The 27,184-nt window shown below is 38.3% G+C and overlaps 1 protein-coding gene across 1 annotated transcript in view; it reads left to right on the top strand.

Annotated features, from left to right (window-relative positions):
- The window catches only part of GNAQ (guanine nucleotide binding protein (G protein), q polypeptide), a 291,868-nt gene that overhangs the window by 198,589 nt on the left and 66,095 nt on the right, over positions 1-27,184 (top strand). Inside the window, exons 3-4 of the mRNA XM_012650662.1 lie at positions 9,007-9,161; positions 25,366-25,494. Of these exons, the coding sequence (XP_012506116.1) occupies positions 9,007-9,161; positions 25,366-25,494 (284 nt within the window). The remainder of the gene's footprint in view (positions 1-9,006; positions 9,162-25,365; positions 25,495-27,184) is intronic.

Raw genomic sequence — 27,184 nt, 5'->3', positions numbered from 1 at the left:
GTCTGAAGCTGCAGTGGTCAGATTTCACGTGGGATTTCCAGAAAGGTGATATCCCCTGTACAGGACTCTGGAATTCTCAGGAGCATTCGGGCCTCCCTTGGTTAGAGAGCTTGTTCTTTTTATTTTTTTGACTTTGTCTGAAAATCTACCAAGGTGAGCAGGGGAATCTTCTTTATCTATTTTTTTCTGTTGTCAAACAAAATAAAATTCCAAACCAGCAGCAACATATACTCCTCTGGTTAATAAGATTGCAAGAGTACAGACATCACAGAGGACTAAAGTGATTAGGTTTTGTCTGAGACGTAATTATCAGGAAATGAACCACATACAATATGTGATCTCATAAATGAAGATGATGTAAATCCATAAAGCAGGCATTTACCGATTATGCCAGAGGGGGGGAGAATCAATGAGTTGTACTGTTTATGTAAAATCATCCCCCAGTTTTGTTGTCGGGGGTCTCAGTCACTAGTCAGTGTTTTCAAAGTGTGATCCACCAAAACACTAGTCCCATCAGCAGATCTGGAGAGGAAAAAAGCTTCCATGGTCAAACAAGTTTGTAAAACTCAATAACATCTCCAACCCTAAGCTCATGGATTCCCAGCACCATTACCTAGTAAAATTTCTGAGTTCTGCAGTACAGACATTTGATGTTTTATAACCATCATTCTCCACATTTATCTTATTTTGACTTCAGAACCCATTTGTTAAATAAATATTAAAATTCCAATTAACTAATTTTCTTCAAATATTCTTTGAAAGAAGCCATAAAGACAATTCTTTTGAGTTTTAATGAATATGCTTGTCTTTAAAAGTATCTCTCCTTCTAATTTTTTCTTTATCACTGTGACTGTTTATAAAATCTCTGAAAATAAACTGGTTTTTTGATGGTATTCATAATGAAAGTATACATTCATAATGTACATACACATATACTATGATATTATCATCATAATCACGAATGTAGTAAGTAGCACTTCAAAGTATACAAAATTTTATATCATACCCTGAGATTTTACAGACGTGAGGGCAAGATTCTTTGTAATGGAATCATGCAATTATATCATTCAACACACTTTGGAACATGTGATGCTATGCCGTATCAAGCATTTGACCTCCAATGTCATTGATACTGATAATTATGACATGACAGACAAACAAGAAAAATGGAAGTTACAAGCAAAGAACGAAATAGAAGAATATTTACATGGAAAATTGTAGTGGTAGGTCTAAGAAAGATTGAGTTCTTTGAAAAGAATACAAACATTTTAACCAACAAAGGGGTATTTCCACCACCCAAGAAGGAATCTACTTGATGTTAGAACAAGCACATACAGCCTGTAGGGAAACCAAACAAAAAAGAGAAATCTATTTCCAGCAAATGTTTTTTGGGAAAGGCAGTGTGCCTTATAGTCGTTGATTGTTTTGGTGAAGACCATAGTGGAGATCAAAAACAAAAATCTAATGATAAAAGAGCAAATTTAACAATGGGTTAATAAATCAATTGGAAAAGTCTTAATAAAAGAATATATGGCAGTTTCATAAACTTTCTTAACTAATATTTTGTCACGTAGAACCTTTTATTTAACATAATTTCCCTACTTTATGAATGTCTCATGTATTGCCTAACACATGGGAAATAAAAATTTGCTGAAATAGGGTGGGTGAGGTAGCTCACACCTGTAATCCTAGCACGGTAGGAGGCTGAGGTGGAAGGATCACTTGAGCCCAGGAGTTCGAGACCAGTCTGAGCAAGAGCAAGATCCTCCCTCTACAAAAAATAAAAAAATTAGCTGAGCGTGGTGGCACACACCTGTAGTCCCAGCTACTCTAGAGGCTGAGACAGGAGGATCACCTGAGCCCAAGAGTTTGAGGTTGCAGTGATCTATGATGCACTGCGCTCTAGCTGAGGTGACAGAGTGAGACTCTGTCTCAAAAAAAAAAAAAAAAATTTGTTGAAATAATTATTAGTGATAATTTTGAGACATCACAAGATTTCATAGTAATTATACAAGGTATTTTACTAAGATCTCTTTTAATTTTTCTAACAACCGTACAAGTAACAGTTATCCCCATCTCATAGATGGGAAAACCGAGATTCAGGAAGATTGAGTGACCTGCATAAAGACATGAGCTATGATAAAAACCTAGTTTGGTCTCAGGTTATTGTGCAAGTTCTTCCTCTTCACTACTGTGGTTCCCAGACTTATTAGTGAGAGATTTAGTAGTCTCTATCTGATACCAAGGTTAAGAGGGACATGAGAGTTTAGCAAAGAAGAATCTATAGATCCTTACCACTGAAGAATTCTGTACATGAGAGCTATAATCTTCATGAGGGACTTCAAAAGGCTGTGTCATGTAGTAATTTGTAATTTTGCTGAGCCACGAGTTGAATCAAAAGTGTGGAGAGCCTGTTCTGTGGGAATGAGTCACTCACAACGTGAACCCAGCCAGCAGCAGCTCAGTGTGACTTTGTTGTTCTTTGTCATTTATGCAGTAATGCTCATAAAAAGATACAGCAACAACTGTTGCTCTGCACATAACACACCTGAAAGAAGATCAGGCGTTCAGATTGTGATAAGGTCAGAAAAGGTGAGGCAGTCTGATAAATACAGTTTGTATCCAAGTTTTCTGCAGGAAATTTCATGCTAAGAGGTGTTTGCGAATTTGAGGCCCCAGAGGCCCCAGTCAGGGCCTCCAGAATGCTATTTCACATTTGAGCAAATTAAGGCTTGGGTGACTTGGCCAAGGTCACAGAATCTAGTAGGTGTTTGTACCATGGTTTATGTCTTCTGTCTTGTTTTTTCTTTGCTTTCAAAAAGCAAATAACTAGTAGCTTCTGGTGTCAGGCTCTGCCTTTAAGTATTTTATATGCATTCTGTAATTTAACCCTCTAAAATAAGTGCCGTTATTACCCCCATTTAACAGATCAGGAGAGTGAGATGGTTAGGAAGCAGAGGTTTAGGATGCTGAATAGCTTGTACAAGGTCACACTCCGCTACTACTGGGTGGAGGTGGGATTAGAACACAAGCAGTCTGGTCTCAGTGGCCATGATTGTACTCTGTACTTCCTCTGAGCAGAAGAAAACAAAAAAGGCTGGAATTTTTTTTTTTTCTGAGTTTATTTAGGAGTTTACAGTTTTTTCTTTAGAGTCAAATGCCAAAATGGAAATCAGCACCAAGAAAAAAAAGTAGGAATATGTGAGGCTCAGTTCAGAATTGAAATGGGCTCTGAGGGTGGTTTGCACTTTTCCTGATTTGGAGGTCCTCTGTTTGTGTGGGGCATCCCTTCAAGCAGAGCAGGCCTAAGGAGCTGAGTATTTGTGTCTAAGAACTTCAGCAAATGTGGAAGTTACCATTTGGTTTTCTACTTCTGCAGGATAGGAACCAGAATAGGCGTGACATTCCTGTCTAAAGCCATCTCCAGTTGTTAATGGGATTTTGAAAATCCTTCCAAAGTGACTGGGATCTTTTTCATTTCATCTGAAGGTTTGGCCTTCTGTGGGCAGGGTAAGACCCACTGTGGTGGGACCTCATTTCATCCTTCCCTTTGCAGAAGGAACCATGGAAATATCAACACATCTAAGATTTACCTGAATTTTATGACCACGGAGTCACAAAAACAAGACATTACCACATTGGCACATCTTGTGGTTTCCATGTGGTCTTTCCCTAGAATTCTGCCAGAGTTCCTGAGAGTAGCTACTTAGTTCTCACAGTGTTCCCTCTGAGGCTTGCCACCAGCTTGCTAAGAATTCTGAAAGCTACCATTCATCATTAAATATTTCCACCCAGTATGCTCAACTCTAACATAAAATGAAATAGAATTTTATTTTACATTTTACTTATATGATTCATTAACTCATACCTGTTTTGCTTTTCTGTGCACAATGTTCAAAGTAAACAGAGTAGTCAATTATAATCTACTTGTTATTTATAATATTGGAAGTGACTTTTCATCATACCCTTTTTCATTAATAATTGTTTAATTTTGCCTAATTACTTGTAGTTTTTACTACTATTTGACATTTGGACAAATAGAAGAAAGCATCTGATTTAACTTCCTACTCTAACTTATTAAAAAATATTCTTTCCACATACAGAACATTTTTTAGAAAAAAAATTGAGAGGACTGTGCTTTCATTGGGGACATTTATATCGACAGTTTTAAAACTCTGTGCACATTTTGTAAAATGCCGTCATACTTTTAAATAACTTAAGAGAACCTCAGATGAAAGCTTTTACATAAATGCAAATTATGGTTGATTATATTTGAATGTCATTTTCCAAAACAGCAAGGATGGAATTAAACAACGAAGCTTAGGAGGCAGTAAAAGTGCTTTAGAAATTCTGACCTGGGTGAAGGCAACATGGTGATTGATGTGTTTTTGAGGGTGATATTGTTTCTTAGATGATGGAGAGGTCTCTTCTAAGTTATCATGGAGAAAACTGTTACAGCTTTCACTGTAGAAGTTAATTTGAATTAAGAGTCAACATGAAACATCCTCACAAGATTGTTTTCACAGTTAAAAGAAAATGCCATGTTTATTTTATCCACTGAGACTCAAGGTGTCATGCATCTTCTTCCTCACCTGTCAGCTAAATCCTGTCTTTTCTCTGACACCTCATTTGACCTCCTCAGTCCGTATACTGAGCTGTACTTGCTCCATCCCCATGTAGCATTGCCCATGTACTTACTGACCTGTGTTTTGCCCTGTATTGTCAGGTACGGTTTGAAATAGTAAGGTCTTGTCTTTCTGAATGATACCATATGCTTCTAGAGGGACAGTGTCATAACTTCTTGTTGCCCTATGCATTATAGATGTATTTATTAAATATTTACAATCATACAGTTTCTGGCTAGATGAGCCCTTAGGTGATTTGGTTCAATTGCCTTATCTTATGGGCAGGGAAAATTAAGTTATAAAGAGGTAAAGTAATTTCTCCTAAGGGTTATGACTGATGTTATGGGTAAACCTGAACTAGAAATTAGATGTCCTGATTTTTATTCTAGTTCAATTTCCTTCCTTCCTTCCTTCCTTCCTTCCGGATGTCAGCCATTTCACTAGGCGCTGAGCATGTCTTGGCACTTATACTGCAATCAGGGAGGCAGATACTAATAAATACATGCAAATACATGCACACTAACTACTAAACTAAGTGTTGTTAAGGATTATGTAATCCTATGAGAGTAGATAATAGATGGGAGATTTTCTTGAGAAACTGTCTTTGACTAGTCTTGGCATCATATCTATGTGTACTTTTTCAGTGCAGTTAAATCGAACAAGTATTTGTTATAGGCTTGCTCAGGCCCCAAAAGAAATTAGAACTTGTCAGCCACAGCCCTTTCCTCCACCAATATACAGTTAGTTAGAAGAGGGATAAGTTAAGACATAACTATTAACATAAAGCAAAATGTAGAATTTCCATGGTTCAAAGGACACAAAGATCACATTTTTTTTTGGAGAGGAGAAAAGTCAGAAAGAAATTCCTGTAAGAGATGGTGTATGATATAGCCTCTGAACAAAAGCTCTTTAAAGAAGGTATGAGAAGGAAGAGGGAAGGCATCATTCTAGCTGTGAGAAAAACCAAGCAGAGGTAGACCAAGATAGGAAATTACAGACATTTTCGGGCAATAGAAAATAGTTTCATTTTATAGAAGTAGGCTCTTTGTGGAAAGTTACAACTTTATACATCATTGAGAAGATTGTCTTTATTTAAGTGCCCTTAGAGTCAACTGGAATTAAGGATGGAATGCAGATATTTTTTCTTGTTCCTGCACACAGAGCACATAATCCTGTGCTTTGTTTGGTTGCCATCGATAGGAAATGTTACACATACGCATGCACACACACCTGGACAGGAGCTAATTCCCTTATTCTTATATTGCCAGCATCTCACCGGGGTCTAGTAAACATTTGATCATAATAGTGAGAAAAGTGTCTTGGTTGACATTTTTCCCCAGTAGAAAACAATGAACTGCTCTAGAAGCACAAGCAGACCTCCTTCCAAATGACGTTGCTGGCCTAGTGTAGTGAGTATCAAATTCATTTTAGAACTACTACCTATAGTAACCTATGTCACCAGCTTTGACCCAATTCAGAGAAGGCTCTCAACAATTTCTCCCATGCCCAGTAGAGTTAATTTATCTAGATATCATTGTAGTAAAATACTGGAAAATTATTCATTCATGTGTGTTAACCTACACCCACGTACTGTTTTCTAGATTCTGTGCAGGAACATAATGTTATTGGTGAAGCTTATGAGGGGAGCAAAGGGAGAAGAATCTTTTAGAACAAATGTTGCAAATGAGTGGCCCCCAGTTCAACTCAGGCATGGTTATACTTTATCTTTTATAGGATTGCCAAGATTTAAAATTAGGGATATTTCAAAGAAAAATCTAGATTTTTGACTTCCCTTAAAAAAATTGGAGAATTTGATCACAATGAGCCTACATTGCCAATGTCAATAATTGTTTGGAGCTAAATAGCAGCTGCCCTCTTTAATTAGGGCATGTATCTCTCAGTGTGCCACAGTCTCCATTACTCCCTCTGGCCTGTATCTAGCCTGTTGTACTCAGGTCTGTGGCTTCCTGGACCTTACGAACATGTGTTAAGGTCCCTGCTTACAAGTGACTGTTGCCTCTATGGGCCTCTTCTCTTTAGTCTCCAATGGTAATTTTGTGGCCAAGGGGGCTATTAATTATGATCACAGCTTGTATCTGTGTGGTGCTTTATAGTTTGCAGTGGTTCTCAAACTTTCACATACATTGGAATCATCCACATTGTGATCCAGCAGGTCTGAGGTGGGGACAGTGCATTGGCAGTTTTAACAGATTCCCAGGTGTCACTGATGCTGCTGGTTCGTGGACCACCTCTTGAGAACAACTGACAAACCGTATTGTAACTGATTTGCACAAAGTCACATGTGGCTGAGGGTGGTAGGGAGCAGCATTGTTCCCCACCAGAAATAACGCTTGGAAAGATTAAACAGCTTACCTGGGGTTGCAAGAAGCAGAGTCAGATGCAAAACCATGACTCTAGACTAAATCCAGTAGGAAACCACCCTGCATATATCTCCACTTCTGCTGCCCCCACCCCCACCCGAGATTCACAGCATCCTCAAGAAAACCTTATAATAGAGATGTGGCCACGGGGAATTGAACTGAGAATTATAACAATGTGGCCACGGGGAATTGAACTGAGAATTATAACAATGTGGCCACGGGGAATTGAACTGAGAATTATAACAATGTGGCCATGGGGAATTGAATTTAGGATCATGTCAAAGATGATCATTGTCATATCTCTGGACACGACAAAAGAACATGTTCATATTCAGTGAGCAAGGGCCAAAAGGGAGGGATTGAAGCTGGACATGAGACACGCCTGCTGAGGTTAGGTGGAGTGGAGAAAGCCCAATCTGCTTGGAGGAGGTCCAGTTCAGGGGCAGACCAGATGGGTCCAGTACAGTCCCTGGGAATCCAGGAGGTTCAACATGGAGTAACAAGTGCTGCTGAACAGCAGAGCCTAGCACTGGGGATTCTTTGAAGAGCCAGTGATGTTCTGTTTTCAGAGAGTGAGTGTCGGAGGGAATGACGATTGAAGTGGGCCCCAGCAGGAGTCAGGTTCAGGAGCAGGACTCTGGGTGGGTAAGATCACTGGTGGGATATAGCAGGGCACGTTGTCTAGGCAGGGACTCAGTACAGAAAGCAAGTGGGGGATCCATTTCCAAGGTCAGGGTACGGAGTAGAGATAGGGCTTCTCAGACACTAGAGCTGATTGTTACTGTCAGAGCAGAACTAATAAGATAGGTGATTTCTTCAGTTTCTGTGTGTTAAGCTTCTTAAAACCTTAGATCAAGATTAGTCTATTGACATGGGGCCCTTCCCACTCATGGGAAGAGAAGTGGGGAGGTAAAGAATGAGAACCAGACAGGGTCTGGCATGGATTAAATTTATTAAAATTCTATCTGCTTAATACTCTATGAAATGAATAATTTGGCCATAATATCATCATGGTAGCCATTCACTGACCTTATTAAAAAGTTTGTATTTCTGTACAAAATCAGGACTGTTACAATAATTGTCAGCCATCTGCCTCCAATTTCTAAGGTAATTAGTTATTTATGTTTATTTACATATTTATATGTATGTGTAATTTGTGTATAACATTCCATGAAACCTAGTTTGACTGGGATTGTTAGTCAGGGGTGTATTCTGGCTAATTTGAGGGTTGACTGTAAAACATTTTTATTTTAGTCTTATTGAAAAAATTTTTAAATCTCTTTATCTCTTTCCTGCTAAATGTAGTATAATGGAGATGACAAAGATCTTTTTCATTGTTAAAAAATTGAATAGGGTCCTCAATCTGATAATGTAGATAAGACAGATATAAAATAAATATTTTGGAATTTGGGAATCTATGTGGGAGTAGACGGGTACTTGTTATTGTTGTCCAAATTAAATTAATAATATTAAATGTTCTTGTGGTGGTTTTATACTTTATCCTAAAAGTAAACTGTAGAAACTAATCCTGATTAGTTGAGGATTCTGATTTAGTTTCTGCTGAGACATATAATACCCATGGGCTAGGTATACTATGTGTTTGATTGTAATAAACTATAAACATGCAGGAGATAATTATTCTGCCTTTTTTCCTTTAATAATATTGTTTTCGGTTACGATAATTACCTAAAAACAGTGGTGTATGCAGCATGACACTCTCATTGTTCTGATGGGAGAGCTGACCTTGCTGCCATCCTCTAATCAACTTTAAGTAGCCTCAAGGTTTGCTCTCGAAGAAAAGATTTGGGAGTGTTCTCTCTAAGAAAAACAAAAAATATGAATCATTACTTTGTTATAAACCAGTTTGGAAACCATTATATGAAGGAAGATGTCACCTGAATTGTGTGCAATGTAATGTGCAAACCAAAGACAATTTGGAAAATAAAGGAAAGGGTGTTAAAACCGCTGCTGTTTTATTTTTTTGTTTTTAATTTAAACAGGCTCATGCACAATTAGTTCGAGAAGTTGATGTGGAGAAGGTGTCTGCTTTTGAGAATCCATACGTAGATGCAATAAAGAGTTTATGGAATGATCCTGGAATCCAGGAATGCTACGATAGACGACGAGAATACCAGTTATCTGACTCTACCAAATAGTGAGTATCATCCAGGAGACCCTTTGATCTTTCTCTTTGCTTTCCCGTGGAGGTGCTCTGCAGTTTCATAACTCTCTGCAGTCTGTGCTGTGTATGTAGTATCCAATTCAAACTTCAAAGTTAGGAAATACAGATGTTACACTTGTGCCAACCTCATAAATCTAGATAGATTATAAGGGACTTGTATCATGAATCAGGGAGACTATCTCTTTTACTGTTTTCTGTTTGAAAAACAAACTGAAGACTCTGGGAATCTGATTTCACCAACCTGTCTCCTCCCCCAAATTGCAAACCAATGATTCTCAAACACATGCACCATTGTGATTTGAAATCTTGTAATAATAATTTTTGGTACAAATTCTGATCTTATTCACGTACTAGAAAACACCTACACATATTAGAAACTGCAAACGAAAATGTTTGATTATGGCTTCCTAAAACATCAGACCTCCTACTTTACAGTTTTCAGACCCAGAACCTTGACTGTTTCCTGAGAGCCACTATTATGTTGATGGATAGGTTTTCCTTTGCATGAAAATTGCATGTGAGTCTAATTTTGCATGCGTTCCGCAATAATTGTGTGAGCTATCAGTCAAACTCATGCGTCCTGGGAAAGATTTTCATCCTGGGGAGATCTGTTAATTCTCTAGATTAAATCCCACCCAACAGAAAGTAAAGAAAAGATTTGGCAATCACTGGACTAATGTAATCAATGTAGTCAACAATCTAGATAATCAGGCGCCTGAATAACGGGGGTTGTTTTGTAGTATTTAGCCAGATTTCTGTCTACGTTATTTATCTCAATCCAGTATTTGCCTCTTGTTTTGATTCTGAGCAACAGAAGAATGGGTGGAAAGAATTCAGCAGCCTTAGGCCAGTTCATATGATAAAGTGACCCACTGGATGAGAGCAGGCCCTTGGGGAAAATAAGGAGCCTGACAGGCTGATTGGCATCACTCAGCAGTGCATGGAAGATCCAAGAGCTATGCGACTGTTTTTTCAATAACGTTATCATGCTTTTACGCAACTTCTAGGCATTTATGTAAGACATAACTCACATCAGCCACAGAAATGTTGCCTGGTCAAAATATTTCTTGAATTCTTATGGTACATTTGAATTTCACAATTCTGGAGTGTGACATAGAATGCTCATGAGCACCAAGTCCATCATATTTTAACTAACTTTAACCCCCTGTGTGGCTCCAAAATGTGTGCTTTCCGCATGCCTTCTTTTCTTCTTCCTTCTTCCACACCTTCACTTCGCTCTCCAGGCTGTTCTGCCCGCCTTCCTTCACTGCTTCCGCCCATTCTCCCTCCCTCACTCCTTCCTCCCTTTGTTCCTTTCTCCTGGGCTCCCACTAAGTTTCACTGAGTACAAAGACGGAAAAGATGCATTCAGCTCTTGTCTGTTCCAAGTGCTGCCCCCTCAACCTCTGACCAGCTGTCTTTCTTTTACTTCCTGCGCCCTCTGTCCTTCTGTTTCCTTTGCCATTTCAAATGCCCCCTATCTCCCCATGTTGCTGCTGTGTCTTAACCATCGTCCCCTGTTCCCGCTCACTGTGTCTTCTCCTGTCTGCTTGTTACCCGTCCACCGTCATCTTGGATTCTCTTTGGCTCTTTGTTAGCTCCTTTCTACTTCTCACTTTGCTGCCGTGATGCCTTGCCCTGGCCTTTACCAACTGATCCTTCATTATAAGGTTACATTTTACTAATAAATTATTCACCTCTCATTATTTTCCTTCTAACCCCTATGGTTTCACTTTTGTTTTAACTCTTATCTCATCCCTCCTCTATCTGTTCTATTCTCTACCTGTCACCTCTAACTCTTCTCCCTACAGAGAGACCTGCTACTGGGCAGTCAGAGCACCAGTATCATAGTAGCTATGTGCTTGCCAAGGTTAGGTCTCCCCTTAGGGTTTGTCTCCTACTCCTGGGACAGAGCCTCAGAAAGATTCCTCTTTGCACCAAGGACACCTGTATTGGCTACTGTGGATGCATTCTTGAGACAGAGCTTCATCACATCTTCGATGACATTCCCTCAGTCTAGATCTGTGGATTTCTAGCCATGTTCCCATTAGCATGGGAACTGGTTGCTGCCATATCTACTTGCTTTCTATCCTAGACAGTTTCTCCAGGCCCCAGTCAGCGCTGTGATCCTGGGGAAACCGTTGTTTTAGCATTCTGTCAGTACAGGCTGAGTCTACCCTAGAAACATGCCTGCTCTGTGGGCACGTCCCTTGTGATAGAGCCAGACCAAAATGTGGGGGCAGTGGCACAGGCTGATCCAGACCCCTTCAGATAATTTTTCCTTAAGTAGTTCTACTTTCCCCTAGCGGGAGTGAGGAGAAATTGATTTTCTAAATTATAAATATGTGGGTATATGTATATGTACATACACCTCATTCTTTTTAAACCATATTTTATGCTGAAGCAATAAAGTGAATTACAACAACATGTCTTTACACACTTTGACATCATATTCAAATTTCCCGAATTCTTCCAAAATGTCCTTTAGAGGTGGTTAATTCTAGGACTACACATTGCATCTGATTGTTATGTCCCTTAAGGCTCTTCTAATCTAGTAGAGACCCATTTTGCATTTCACTGGCATCTTCAAGGGATTGGCCTAGATTTGCCTGATTGCTTCTCATAGTATGATTTAGCTTGTTCCCGTATCTCATGGATTTACTGTAAACTGGAAGTTACATTTAAAGTCTTTTTTAGATTCAAGTTAAACGTCGTGACTAGAATGCATGATAAGTGATGTTACGTACTGGCTTACCCATAGCTGTTGAAGTTAAGATATACAACAGTATTACGGTAGCGGCCCCCTCCCTTGTAAAGTCACATTTTTCTTCTTGCCATGTTACTTTGTCACTGAGTGATCTCCAGTTGCCCATCATTTCTTCACCTAATGCATTTAATTACAACTAATAATTATTGCCTGGTTTAATAATTCCATTAGGATTTGTAAAAGAATGATTTGCTACTTTAATTAATTGATCTGTATTGGCATTCTTCGGTAGATTTTTTTTTTTTACTGGTGCTATTTGGTTTCCTATTGGAAAGGTATATGTTTTAATCTTTTGTTTAAAGTCAGCAATTTGTTGCATGGACTAAATAGATGGTGACTATATAATTTATCATTCAAACCAGGACACATTGAGAAGGAAGGGGTTGCTAATGATAATTTCACTGAAATAGCAGGCTTAAACTGGGAATCTCTAGGACAAGCAGAGACATTTGGTCACTGTCACTAAATGAAACCTAGGGACGTTTGTTTGTTTGTTTCCTTCATTTTCTCTAGAATACTCTGTTTATTTCAAGGGAAATAGAACCAGCTTAGTCCTGTCAGTTATGTAAGGGGCTGTATGTAGGAACCAGAGTTAAGTGGCCCCATGTTTCTGGTCTCTTCCAGGCATGTTTTAGCACTCCATAGATCGGTGCCCACGCAGCCTGGCTGGTTTGCCTCAATCCCACTGTGCCAGGAGGCCTGAGTATGAGAGTCACCGTATTCTTCCTGATCTTAGTACCGGGCACTTTTTCTTTAGCATTGTAAACCCTCTCAACTTAGAGATAGGACCTGTGGCATCTTGGAGTCGTTCATTTACTGCTGTGTTCCAGCGATTTCTCCAGTATAGTCATAGCAGATGTTCCATCAGCTACAGAAATAGCACTGGCAAAGATGTAGGTCCCATGCATTGAACATTACTAATTCCCAATATTGAACTCATTTTCATGGAATAACTCAAAATAATTCCTTTCTCTGTTGTTGAGATAGCTGTTGCTCTTTTTCCTTTCTGACTTTTTTTGTCTACCTTCCTCTGGAGTATCTTCAGTGTTTTGTCTCGCCTCCTTTTCTTCATATGGGGTTTCCATGTTGTTGTTTCTGTCTGTAAAATAAAACATACATCATTAATATTCTGAACCTAATTTCTTATTCATATATCACTGCCTTACAAAAAAATCTTTCTGAACTTAGGACCAGCTTCTCTGAGTGCTGTCTCTGCTGACAGGTCTTCAGTTTAAACTTAGGGGATGCATATCTAACCTCTAGAGTGTGAGAATCAGGGCTTGCCACACACATCTGCTTAAAGGTTGCGGCATAGTCGCTGTTTTCCAGAACCCCGCTGGCTGTGAGATTCAGTGCAAGCCATTTACCAAGCATACTGAAAGCAGAGGTCAAGCACGAATTTCTTCTTTTTTCTATCTGATGCTCTCCTATTCATCCTTTCCTCAGGAGTCACCCTCTTTGAAAACCTTGCCCAACACCAATGGCAGTAAGTCACTGTGTCATCTATCTTAACACTTTGTACATATCTCTGTCATATCTGTTATCACGTTTACCAAAGTATCTGCCTCCTCCACCCTCAGTGACTGCTCATGTTTGACCTTCACAAGTGATTTTTTTAATAAAATAATAGATGGATAATTTCTACTATTTTAGTGACCATTGTGTAGGCACTATCTCTCTTTGATTATCATCTCATAGACAAACTATGAAGTTTCAGAGCTGAAAGTATTCAAATCTTTTTTCCTGCTTTTGTGGAAGGCCTGGGATCCAAAAGCTCTATTATGAAAAACAATAATAGCTGCTATTTACTGAACTTTTAGTATATGTTAGATTCTGTGCTTTGTTATTTACATGTGTTATTTCATTTAATCCTCAAAGCCACCCACAGTACTAGATATTTCTTAGTATTTTCATCTAACAAAAGAGGAAACTAGGTCTCAGATTGAGCAATTTGTTCAAGGTCACACAATGGTAAATGAAAAAAGTAGAAGTTGAATTCAAATTTGTTTATTACATAGCCTGAGCTTTTAACCACTGTGAAATACAGCCTCACAGAGGATGGATGGATGGATGAATGAAAGACAAATAGATGGCTGATAGTTATTAAGTAGATATATAGATGATAGATGAATTGATAGGTAAATATCTATGATTAGGTATCTTATAAGTCACTGTGAAAGGTACAAATTATTAATTTTTATCAATGTTTTCTACAGGTAGTTTCACATTTATAAGGTCAGGAGGGAAAATTATATAGAATTTAGTGGAAAACAAACCCAGCAGGTATTTTTGTTATCATCAAGAAAACTTAGCCATGTTTAGGTAAGCATCAGTTATCCATGCTAACATGGAAGATGTTCTAAGTCACAGATAATTCAGAAATGTTATTTCTTTATTTTAATCTACAGTCTTTATCCACCACATTACCCCCCTACACAAACACACTCCACCAAATCACTTTTTACTGGAAGCAATACGGAGGATACAATACAGTGATTTGAGCTTCCCTTTTTCTACTTTGATTAGCCACCTTAACTATCATAATAAGCAGTCAGATGACTCAAAGGACAGGCAGTCATGGTAGAAACCAGGAGATGGGAAATACGAGATAATGGATAAGCAGTTTGGAATAAGTTTGCAGTTGGCTTTAATTTAGTGAATTCTTCCAACTCTAATGAAAGAGTAAAAAGCACTCTAAGATCCTGGAGAATTTTGTAGATTCCTTTATTAATCTCTCCTTTATTGATAAAAAGCCTGGGGGCTCTGAATATGTTTAGATAAAGAGCACAATAAACAGATGGCTGTAGGTTTACTTTTTTTCCCCTAGGGTTCACCACCTGCTTTAATATACTGAGACATCAGGTCAAATGAGTTCATTGTGTACAGTACCAAAAGCTCCCTGACATTAGCCAGAGAACACAAATCTCAATCATGTTGGCACGTGGTGAGAAAAGTCCTCACACTGCAGGCTTTGGCTAAAGTCCGCTCTGTGTTCATCTTAAGGGACCAAATAATTTCTATTTTCTCTCCAGAAAGGTTCTTCTCCAGAGAGTTTGGTAGATCAGACATCATCTTGAGATTTCCATATGATCCAGAGCCCATGAGGCCAAAGTGCGTGAATCAATTGGCTTTTTGGCATAAGTCAGTATTAGAGTTTCCTTCTAAACTCATGCTTAAATTTTTAATTGAGTCTGATTATGACCCTGCACCAATATTATGTACCATGTTGAATTTAAAATGCAAAAGGTAAAACAGCAACTCAATGTGAAAAAAAAAAAAGGCACAGAAGTGGGTTAGCAGATCCACCTGATTGAGGGCCAAATCCTTCTTGAGGAAGTACCTTGTAAAAGTTGCTGAGGATGAGTCAAACACTTGAAGCTCAGGGTTTGGCTCTTGTAACCATTCAGACCTTCCTCTTTATCTGATGATTTTAAAAAGAGTTTAAGCCTGCTCCAAGCTTTTGAAGGCAGATAAGACTATCGTATGATGAGAATATTAGGTCATACATAGTCCAGCTGTCTAAGTAAGCCTCACTTTCCTCAGATGGGGCATGTGATACGTAATCTTTAAATTCTCCTCCTAAATTCTGAAGTCCTTTGATTCTGTTACCATAGATTCTGCCTTTCTCTGAGAAGTCATTATCCTGTGCAGTCAAGTGGAAATTTGACATCCCCCAAATTTACCTGCAAATGGAATGAACAGGGAAATTATTCCTGACATGTTTAAATTACTGAAAATGCTATCTTTATCTCAGAAGACAGCATTGATCTTGTATCTGTTTCCTTTTTCTTAAAGAATGACAATAATAACATGGGGTGTCATTCTTTTCACTTGAGTGACATATTTACTTGTTTTGTTATCTAGTGGGCCACATTTCCTAATAACCTTTTGCAAGAGTAAAACAAACAAGAAAAAAAAAGAAAGAAAAAGTAAAACCTGCCTTTGTTGTGCACACTAAATTGTGATGATTCTAAGATGTAATCTTTATTATTCCCTTTTCAGAATACTTTTGGGGATGAAATGATAAGGCATAGATGTGTTTAACTGCTCTCAAACCTTCAACACAGAGAAGGGGCAGGGAAAAGGGCTGGGATTGGCCTGTTTGCCAGTCATTCACTCTGCACATAGGGCAAAATGGGTGTGGAGGACAGGCTCATCCTGTCAGTTTGCTGCTTGCTCACGTTTTAGCAGGACCTTTCCACCTTCAGGAGTTCGGCCTCTTTATAGGGCTTCCCAGCCTCTTTATTCTTGATTTTGCTGTGCCCAGCTAAAGCCAGGGATGCTATTACTATAGAATAGAGATTGGCACATTTGGCCTGCTGCCTATTTTTATAAATAAAGTTTTATTGGAACACAGCTACGCTCATTCATTTATGTATTGTCTGTAGCTGCCTTGTACCCAAAGAGAAAGTCAAACACACACACAAGCAAATTTCGAATTCCTCCTAGAGAAGAAGAATGAATATTGAAAGGCAGCTAGCACTCTGCTTCACCATTTAGATAGAACCTAGCTTAAGACTCTTATTTCTTAATGCAGAGGTAAGTTTCAGAGTCCTGAGAGAGTGGATGGCCTTCATTCCTTCATCAGTCCTCTAGAAATACTGCTTTGCACAACAATACTTTTGGTAGGAGGTGAGCAGCAGAGAGCTCTAGATTGTATTCCCTGGCAGTACCTATAAATGCCACACAAAGAGTGTCTAGCATTAAAGATAGCATAAATGACCAGAAATGTTCATTTTGTTGATTTGGCCGCTGAGTGCAAGGATTATGTCTTACGTGTCTTGGCTTTTGCCCCCATCATAGTACCTGGTGCTGTGTTGCAGCAGGTTGAGGAGAGTGGAATAGGACTTAATCAATTGAAGCAAGGTAGGACTGATGGGCTTTTGTAAGGGGCCTAATAGATCAATAACATGCACCTGACTAGAAGACATCCCCACCTCCAGTCACAGCTGAGCCAAAGAACCTTGCTATCTTCAGGTAACCCTTAAGGTAACATGACGATGCTGCTTTTTTAACTCCCTGCCTGCCAAGCCAGCCACCTGAGGACACTAATTGGCTAACTCTGATGTTCTTGTTCATTATCACTGTGTCTTTTCAATTGAAAGTAATAAATTGAATTTTGACCTATAATTAGTTCATGTTAAGTCAAGTTAGTATGACGAGCTTCCCAGACCTGATCATCCTTGTCAAAGTGAAGGTTCTGATCCTACAGAACCAATGTCCAAGTTAAGGTAACATGACCATAGGACACCTGCTTTAAATCAGTGGCCTTTTGCTCAAGGATGACTCTTGACTACAATCACTGGAACCTCTCTTATGACCCACATCATATCTGCATTGTAGTATAGTTATTTATAGCCCATTTAGCTTCATTGCCATACTACAGGCTCGTTGAGGACAGGATTTGTGTCCTTTTTCCTTTGTCGTTCACTCTCGCTGCTAAGCATAGTGACTAGCTTATTGTAGGCTTTCTGTAGAAGTTGTTGAATGACCGAGTAATGAAAGGACAAGGAAATTCTGTGCCTTTCCTAATTTCTTCTCTTCTCTCTTCTTTTCTGCCTGTTCAGATCCCATTCTGTCTGCACAGTGTAACTCACCCCCCACCTCTTTTGTACACTATTCTCTAGTGACTACAGTTCATAATCATCTCTCCCTTCTTATTGCATTCATAGTTAGCAGCTCACAATTTGGCACTTAATTGTTTCTTAATTGATTCATCTGTGCTCTCTTTGCTTCTCAGGTAGCCTGACATCCCAAAGGGTAAAGAATATATTTTAACGTATTTTGTACCAGCTCCCTGTGCCAACTCCCCTCCATCCTACACTGCGTTAAAATTTAACATATAACAGATTCCCAATAAATATGTGTAAATTAACTGAATTTAAGCACTGCCATCACATTTTCGGACGGCAGACTAGAATAAAAAGTAATCTTCAGTTATTTCTTGATGTTTTAGAATTGTACCAAAATTAGTCAATAGCTTTGAAAGTTATTAATATTATACATAAAAGATGAATAAATTAACAAAGCCAAATAGACAAATCGAAAAAGGCCTCCTTCCTTCCTTTCCTTTCTGCCTCTGTTTCTGTCTGTCTTTCTCATTGTTGTTGTTGTTTCGGTTTTGTTTTTAATTACAAGGTCAATTTGTTTGTTTGAGCACCACCCCTGAGAATCTATTGATGTGAACCAAGTCCTGACCCTGACCCTGACCCTTGTGTCTGCCTGACAGAGACATAGTTGCCTGACCTGTTTCCCATTTGGTATTCTCTTTGTGTTAGACATTCGGAATAACTCTCCGTATATAACATTCATAAGATCCTGAAACCATCATACTTATCAAATGCAGTGATAGGATCTTTTTAGGAGATATTTAATTTAGTTTTTAAAATACGATTTTCTGGTTTGGGTTCGTTCTTTGGTAAAGGGAAATTAAAATGCATAATCCCGAAGACTTCTCTTTTATCCTACAGAATGGTCTCCCTGGAACAGTTTTCATGAACAGTAGGATTGTAACCCACCTGCTACCACTGAGTGATCTTTGTTTTAAACAAATTTGGTATGAAAAACAAATAACTTCTTGTGAACAAAATACCTATAATAAATGCTGCACCAGGATCCTTGAACTCTAATCATGGTATGCCAGGTATTGAGAAGGAAAGAGGAGAGTTGATTTGCCCTCCACAAAATGAGTTCTTTAGGAGCTGGAAGTGTTTGTGTAGTGAGTAATCTCATGTAGCTAACCAGCCTAACCAGATTACCGGCGGGGCTCATAGCAGCAACAGAATTTGCAAGATGAGGGAGGGACTTGAATGGATCATGGCACCAAAACCTTTACTTGACTCTCCCTCCCCTCAGGATGGCAGTTCTGCAGAACTGTTACTTCTCCATTTTTTTAAGGTCATTGTACAATTTTTTCACTTTTTTCCTTTGGATCTTTGTGGTCATAGAGCCAATGTACAATAACTGTATGTGTCTGATTTCTCCTTAGCTTCTGCTGCCTTTGACACTGTCAGATACTATCTCATGGCATGATCTAGCTTTCAACTCCCCAAAGACTATTTCTCTCACAATGAGGTCTTAATTTTTTTTTAATGGAGTCGACCTAGTTTTTCTAACCTTCTTTTTAATAATTAAAAATGTGAAAACCTACCCAGAATCATTTTCTGTGCCATAATTTCATCTTAGTATTTGACTTGAACTGCAAATATGTTGGAAATGCAGCCTTTCCATGGGAGGCCTTTACACGGGTTAAAGAGTCCCCCAGTACACACCCCATAGCATGCTGTGTTGAATATCCCAAGATGCTCTTTTCATTTATCTTATTATGTCTGGTTGGATCTGTACCAAATGTCAGGGATTTTTTTTTTTCCCACTACTACACTTACTACTACAGACTACTACAGATACTTCTCCCTTTTAGTATAATTGCTTTCTTTTCCTTTCTTTTTTTTTTTTTTTTTTTTTTTTTTTCAGAGACAAGGTCTCACTATGTTGCCCAGGCTGAAGTACAATGACTTCACCACACTACAGCCTTAAACTCCTGGGCTCAAGCAATCCTCCTGCCTCAGCCTCCCCAGTAGTTGGAACTACAGACACATGCCGTCATGCCCAGCTTATAAAATTTTTCTAACCCTGACTGTAATGTGATGTATTTGACTTGCCAAATCATATCTCTAAATTTTAGTCTGTCTTCCATTCATTAAAAAAAACAATAGCACTTGAATTTTTAATTTCTGTGCTGTTCTTGGTTTAGATTTCAATTATCCCTCCAGTCAGAAGTGGTAAGATTTTTTTCCTTTTAATTTTAAAGATTTTTAAAAATAAGTTTTCATTACGTGTCAAATTGGAGTATAAATTAAATTTGAAGATCATCTCAAAACTGTTATTGAGAAACAATTGTCAAAATTACTAAACAATTGGAATCTCTTTTTAAAACATATTAAAAAGAGAAGATGGCATATTTAATCTGATTTGGGCATATTATTTTAGTGAAGTTTAAGCTTCTTTCATGTATTTTTAATCATTTAAAGTAGTAGATTGTATCCTATTTCTGAATTTATTTTTCTACAGCCAGAGATGATCCTGAGTTAAACATGTAAAGAATTTAGCTGTTATAAGGTGTAAACTAATAGATATGATTTCCTTAAGTCTTTCACACAGTTCCTTCATACTACAGAAGGATGATTTGTGGATTATCACCAAGGATTAGAGACTCTTCCAACAGGTTCCCAGAAAATGACTACATATAAATGTTCATCCCATTCCTAATAAATCCCACCATTTTTCATTTTCATATAACCTTTTTCTTCCCACAAGTTGGTAAACTTGCAGGCGGGGATCGTATCCAATGAATCTTCATATCCGTAACATCTACCATAATATCATGGTCAGATTGTGTTGTTGGATTCCAAATGACTGTGCATTGTGCTCATGGTAGGAAAGGAATCGTTGAAGTATCACTATCTGCATCTCCTTGTCCCCTCACTTTTCACTGGAAACCGTCAAAAAGCTATTTCTTCCATTAAAGAGATTGTGGTATAAATGTCTTGTTGATAAGGTTCCACCTCCTCAGCACTGAATTAGATGGAATCCTAAGGCCGAAAGCTTGAAACTAACTGGTATAAAATGAATGTACAAATTATATCATTCCATGGCCAGGACCTAAACAATAGCAGGAAGTACATCTACTAATGAAGTTAAACAAAAAATGCCTTTCCTTTTCATGTTGTCTTTAAATGTCAGAGGCATTTTAATTCAGAATGTAGTTATTACATAATTCAGGCCAGTAAAATAGCCCAGAGAGGTAATTAGGTAAAGATGGGTAGCTAACAACCTCCCTACCGCTATTTTTTTCCTAAAAGCTATAACCTCCCTTTCTAACCACTATAGCCTTTTCCATAAAGTAATTGGGTCACGTGTTGAGCACCTGTTGTGTCCCAGGACCTTGGCAAAGTGTTGATGATACAGTTGTGGATAAGGGTAGTGCTGGACCCCAACTACCAAGTGTCAGGGCCATAGCTAACTGGGCAAACATGGAAGAGTGTTGAGTTTTTTGGTTTTTTTGAATCAAACTGTCAATTAAATGTCTCAACACAATGGGAAGTCATTATTAAATCCCCATGGATGGATTAGAGTAAGTTAAGTTTAAGCAGCTAAACCTCCCCCCTTTCTATAATAATACACCCTTGAACATGGCTTGTCTCCTAGGACCTAGATACTTAATAAGTCCCAGGTGTACCATGGGCGCTTTCTGTCCCTGACATCAGCAGAGAGCTACTGCCAGACACTTGTTACACATACATTGCCTTGGAAATGTACCTGTGCCTGTCACCATAGCAACACCCTTGAGAATGACCTCAGCAGCGACTCAGAATCATTCCTACAAAACAAATTATGGCTATAATTAACTCTCTGAATTTACTCTGCCATATGAATTTGTTTAGACTGCGATGTTTCTTTTTAAAAGGTTAAATGAATGGAATAATCCAACATGAACTTGTCCCTCATAGTCCACCAAAGATTTTCTTCCGAACATGAAATGTTTCGATGGAAAGTAGAATTCAGATAGGAGATTCTATTACCTTTACTCAAAATGTGACAAGGATCAACAAATAAAGATGCATTAGTTTTATGAGGATGCTAGACCTCCGTTTCTAAGAGAATAGGGTGGCTTTTTTCCCTAAGCAAACATGAAATGCAGATGGTGCTGTGAGCGCAGAGTGAGGGGGTGCTGAGGGGTGTACAGGCAGAAGCTCTTCACACTGGCCTCTCCTTGGCAGTAACAAAATGCAGTTCTTGGTTGTCTACACATTTCACCTGCTTCACAAATTGTCTGCAACATAATCTTCAATTCTGGGTAGCTTCTGAGGCGCCTGGATTTTCCTCTAGGGAAAAATAGTTTGTCTTTTGGTTGGGGGGTTTGTTGTTGTTTTGTGTCCGTTTGCCTTGTTTCAGGGTTTTTGGTTTGTTTTGGTTCCAGCTGATGTGTGTTACAACTAGCAGAGCTAGATGGAGTTCCCTTCTTTAGCCTTTTTCTTTTGTTAAACTAGATTAATTTAACTTTTTTACTACCCTAAGTGAAGTGAGCCTTTCCCTCCACCATCCAACAGAGGCAAAGCAAAAAGAATGTCAAGCAAGAACTGTAGTTTAAGTTAATCAGAAATTTATGGAATATCTTTCTTGGCCGTTTGTTTGCCATGAAATATGTTCATACCCGGGCAATGAACAGACAAAGCCTGGCAAGCATCAAGTGCTCAGTGTATGTTAGTTGTTGTTATGCTGTTTTTTAAAATTCTCTTATGAACCACACTGCCATGGAAAAGGAGCAAAAGAAGATGAGGAGGGAAAAGTATTCTTGCAAGTAAGGATATTTTAGATATCTAGCTAATATCTCAGCACCCTAGATTTATGGGCAGATACCACTGACAATTTTTTTTATGGTAGCCTCTAAGCCCTTGTAAGTGGTTTTTCACTTGTAGGTGTGTACCATCTTACCCGAGCATGTTTTCCAGGAAGCTCAGTTCATCCTTCTAAACTGGAGATGAACTATCCAGGTTCCTACTGAGCAATGTGACAGGTAATTTCCCACTTCATGTGCTGGTTCTTTAAATACTCCTGTGCAAACTACACACCTGTGTTTTAAAATTGGGTGGCAACAAGTAATCTGGTTGATCTTCAGGAAACAGAAAGCCACAATTTTCCTCTACCGTAGGACACCATAGCACCTTATATACAAGTATTAGCAACCCTCTGTTCTGACTTCTGTGTGTGGCATTAAGGGAGCAGAAATGGTTTATTGAGCAACGTATTTCTGAGCAAACTTGCCAGTGTAAATTTAAAGTTCTTCGATTCCTCTGAAAAAAGTTCTTACATACAGTAGTTAGATAAATGGTGATCTTGTGGATTTCAAAATATGTGCTCAAGCTTTTCAAATCAAGGAGCTGATAAATTAGAAAACTACCTCTACACAGAGTAGCCAGTTGATTTTGTATATATGATGTGATGAGCTAGTTTTATCTGTAGAATAAGGTACAGATCAACTCGCAGAACACGAGCATGTTAACTCTATCAGAGGACTCCAAGGCCATGCCCTGATAGTTACTAAAATTTTGGGTCCAGTCCATTTTTGCATTTCCTTCCTGCCTTTCACAACAGTATTCTCCCAGCCTCCCTCACTTTGTCCTCTAGCCAGCTTTATAATAATTAAAGATATCAGACTGGTTCTTATTAGTTAGTAGAGAGCTAATTTCCAACTAAAAAATCATTAATGCATCCAGGATAAGGCTCCTAGAATACAAATTAGTTGATTTGCAATAGGAATTTCTGGGCTGCTACTTTTTTGTTGTAAAGAGTTGATACCTCCAAAGAGGCAGTAATTTTCCTTGTTAAAGGCAGACTTAGCCCTACTATTTTATGATTCCATGAATCTTATAGACATAATATTTCTTTTAACACTCAGTTTCAAATTTAAGGGTATCATTCATATAGACACACTACTGGTAAAACTGCTGTTTAAGTAATGCTAAAACTATATCTCAGCATAGGAAATCCATCCATCCAACCAACAAATATTCATTACCTCAGAACTCACTGTCTTTTGTTTGTGGGCATGAAAGAGTCGAAGATGTAACTCCTTCCAATTCTATTAATGTTTCCACCTTTTCTTTAACCTCGTTCACAAGTTAGGTACTTTGTGTATACACTTGGTAGTTGTGTGTTTGAAACCATGTGCATGCTCCATCCTCCCCAGGGCAAAGGAGAGAATAGTGGTCGGTGAAGTCATGAAGATACTGCTCATAACAGTCATTTTTACCTGGTTGTCATCAAATCATGTCATTCTTAACATTCTAAATTATTTTTTGTACTTTGAGAGAATGGTACGTGAATGGAATAAAAGATTTTTGATATGGCAAAATTACAGTGATGGAGAACATATGAGTGGCTGCCAGGGGTTAGGGCTGGCAGGGGTAACACAGGCAGTTTCTTTGTGGTGATAGAACAGTTCTGTGTCCGGATTATGGTGGTGTTACATGAATCTCTACATATGATAAAATTTCATAGAACTAGATACCCTACCCCCGCTTATACAGTTGGCCCTCCGTATCTGTGGGTTCCAAATTGATGAGTTCAACCAACTACAGATTGAAAACATTCAGGGAAAAAAATGAGTCTACACTGAACATGTACAGACTTTTTTCTTATTATTCCCTAAGCACTACAGTATAACAACTACTTACATAGTATTTACATTGTACTAGGTATTATAAGTAATCCAGAGATGATTTAAAATGTACGAGGATATGCACAGATTATATGCAAATACTGCCCCATTTTATATTGAGGACTTGAGCATCCATGGATTTTAGTATCTCTGAGAGGTCCTGGAACCAGTCCCCACAGACACTGAGGGACGACTATATACATACATACATACGTATATACGAGGGCTGTCCAGAAAGTATCCAGCCATGTAACCATTCTTGCTGTATTAACAATGCCTGGATACTTTCTGGACAGTCTCATACACACACACACACACAGAATATATGGGTGCACGTAACAATGGGTGAAATCCAAATGTGGTCTCTAATTTCATTAATAGTATTGCATCAATGTAAGTTTCCTGGTTTTGATAATGTACTGTGGTTACGTAAGATGTTATCGTTGGGGGACGCTGGGTGAAGAGTATAGGGGAATTCTGTGTAGTATTTTTGCAACTTTCTAAAATTATTTCAAAATAAAAATTTTTTTAAGAGAATGGGAAAGTATCATATAAATAGATAAATTTAAAGTTAAGGTGTGATGACTAAACATTGGGACTATCTGACCTTAGACATTATTACTGCAATAACTAGAAATCTCATAATTTCACATTAATCATGAATGACTTAGGCTCTGGACAGAATTTAGGACATGGTATCCTGTTGTCTTCTCTTAGGGGAATAAGGAAGTTCATTCCAGGAAAAGACTCTGAAGTTCTGCAAACTGGCCAAAAAAAAAAAAAGAGAGAGAGAGAGAGAGCATTCTGACCTTATGTGCAACTCTGTTACCTCAAAAACTATTTGTTTTAAACTCCTGCTTTACCAACCAGAACTGCTAAACAAGTAGAGGGTAGGAGACTAATTTGAATTTCTTTTCCTTCCTACCCCTGCCTTGGAGAGTATGGGTTCTAATTGGTAGTAAGAGAAGAAATGAGAAATTTGGTGTGTAGGTAATCCATAGATGGGTACCTTTCCTCTGAGTGCTGGAAGACTGACTTTATCTGTCTTTTCCTCAACCTCTTTAGCACTTTCTGATGTTTTTCATTCTCTTTTTCACTTCTCTTTTAGGACTCATTTTTGCCCTTCCCTTTCCATAGACAGAGTTGGTATGATGGTCACTAACATTCTCGTTGTGTCTTCCTTCCTCTAGCTATCTTAATGACTTGGACCGCGTAGCCGACCCTGCCTACCTGCCTACGCAACAAGATGTGCTTAGAGTTCGAGTCCCCACCACAGGGATCATCGAATATCCCTTTGACTTACAAAGTGTCATTTTCAGGTAGTAACTGAGCTTTTATGCCTTGCGTACAATTAGTAAACTCTATAAATATTGAAATCATTTGTACACTTTAACACAATATAGCCTTTATACTAATTATTATCATAATTTACAAAAATGAAATAAGGTACCCCTGCAAGAGGAAGTAGCAGAAGGATATACTGGAGAGTTTCTCATTTCAACTTAAATCACCAGGCAGTCAGTAAAATCTTAGTTTGCTGGTGGTTGAACAAAATCAGTTACTCAATGATTGATGCTAACTGTGATTATTTTTGGAATCTCTTTAACTATGAAGACAATGGATATATTTTTAGAATTATTTAAGATATGAATGATCTTATGACCCTATCAATAATAGAAATTATATGTTGTTGGAAACTTTCATATTGATGCTTCCTCCAAGTCCTCTGGAACCAATGCAAAATTTTTCAATAGTAATAAAAATATATAATGTTTTATATTCATAAAATAAGTTGCTTGAAAATTTTCAAAATGTATGATTTTGAAAATGGGTTAATGAACCTAGTCTATATTTATATAGCAAAATAGAATGAAAATGTATTACCCCCTCTCTCACTGCTGCTGGCTTTGTCTGGATAATACTTCAACAGAAGCATTCCTTTATTTTTAAGATGAGAAAAAAATAAACAATATCAACGTACTTTCATTTACTCTCTTATTACGCAATCACTCAGTTGTACTTTTAGTCAGAGTACAAGTACATGGTGTTTTGAGAAATGAAGCCATGTGAGTATTGAGTGTAGAGAGTTGAGTTTCTCAGGAGAGCCCATCCAATTGAAGATGCATGTGTCAGTATCAGGTTGTGAAGCAGGACTTGTGTAACTCCTACGGTGTGACTCTGCCATGTGGTTCTCATTAGTGGGCCCTCCTCCTTTCCTTGCCAGAGCACTGTAGTTTATTCTAACCAATCTCTGCACCTGTGGTCCAATCTGGCTACCATACATTGCTCTGATAGACATGACCATAATGTGGGTGGCATTTGGGAAAAATTTCTGAGCCTCAGTTCTTTTATCTATAAAATGGTTGCATTAGATGATCCCCCAGTGTTCCTTGTAGCTCCAGCATTCAGTATTACTCAAGTTTTGAGTTTATAACATTTTGAGACACCCTAATGTCCTTCCTCTTATAACCATAATACAGAATATTTTCAGAAAACATACAACAGTTCATGGGGATTTTCATCCCATTGCTTCACAATTAGTGGATTCTGGTACCTGATTACTATTACATCTTGTTTTTTCCACATTTTGTGCACTAGCTTTTAAAGAACATTTTTTGTCACTATGATAAAAGTAGTGACTTAGGAGTATAGTTTCCTGTCACTATCAACAACATCTTATGGGGCCCAGTGTGACAGGATTTCATGGAATGAGAATTTCATATAAATGAGGAGCGTATTATTCACATGCTGGCATAAGGGAAGAGCCAGGTTTTTATTATAATATTTCCAAAGACCTAACAATTCCAGTTTTGATGGCCATAGTTCGTAGATCTCCCTGGATACAGTGTTTTGCCCCTTAGGTCTCTCTCCTTTGCCTTTGAAGATTTGAAAGCAGTCACTGCAAGTCCCTTGAGTTCTTAGTTTAGTTTTAATGCTGGGTGGCAGTGGGACAATACCAGGAACAAGTGCAGTTTTCAACAAATGCTTAAAGAGCCCTACTTTCAAACT

This window comes from Propithecus coquereli, unplaced genomic scaffold, assembly GCF_000956105.1.
Source record: "Propithecus coquereli isolate 6110/MARCELLA unplaced genomic scaffold, Pcoq_1.0 Scaffold339, whole genome shotgun sequence".
In the NCBI taxonomy this organism is placed as follows: domain Eukaryota; kingdom Metazoa; phylum Chordata; class Mammalia; order Primates; family Indriidae; genus Propithecus; species Propithecus coquereli.
The sequence above is the reverse complement of the archived record's forward strand: the minus strand, read 5'-3'. Positions and strand labels throughout refer to the sequence as shown.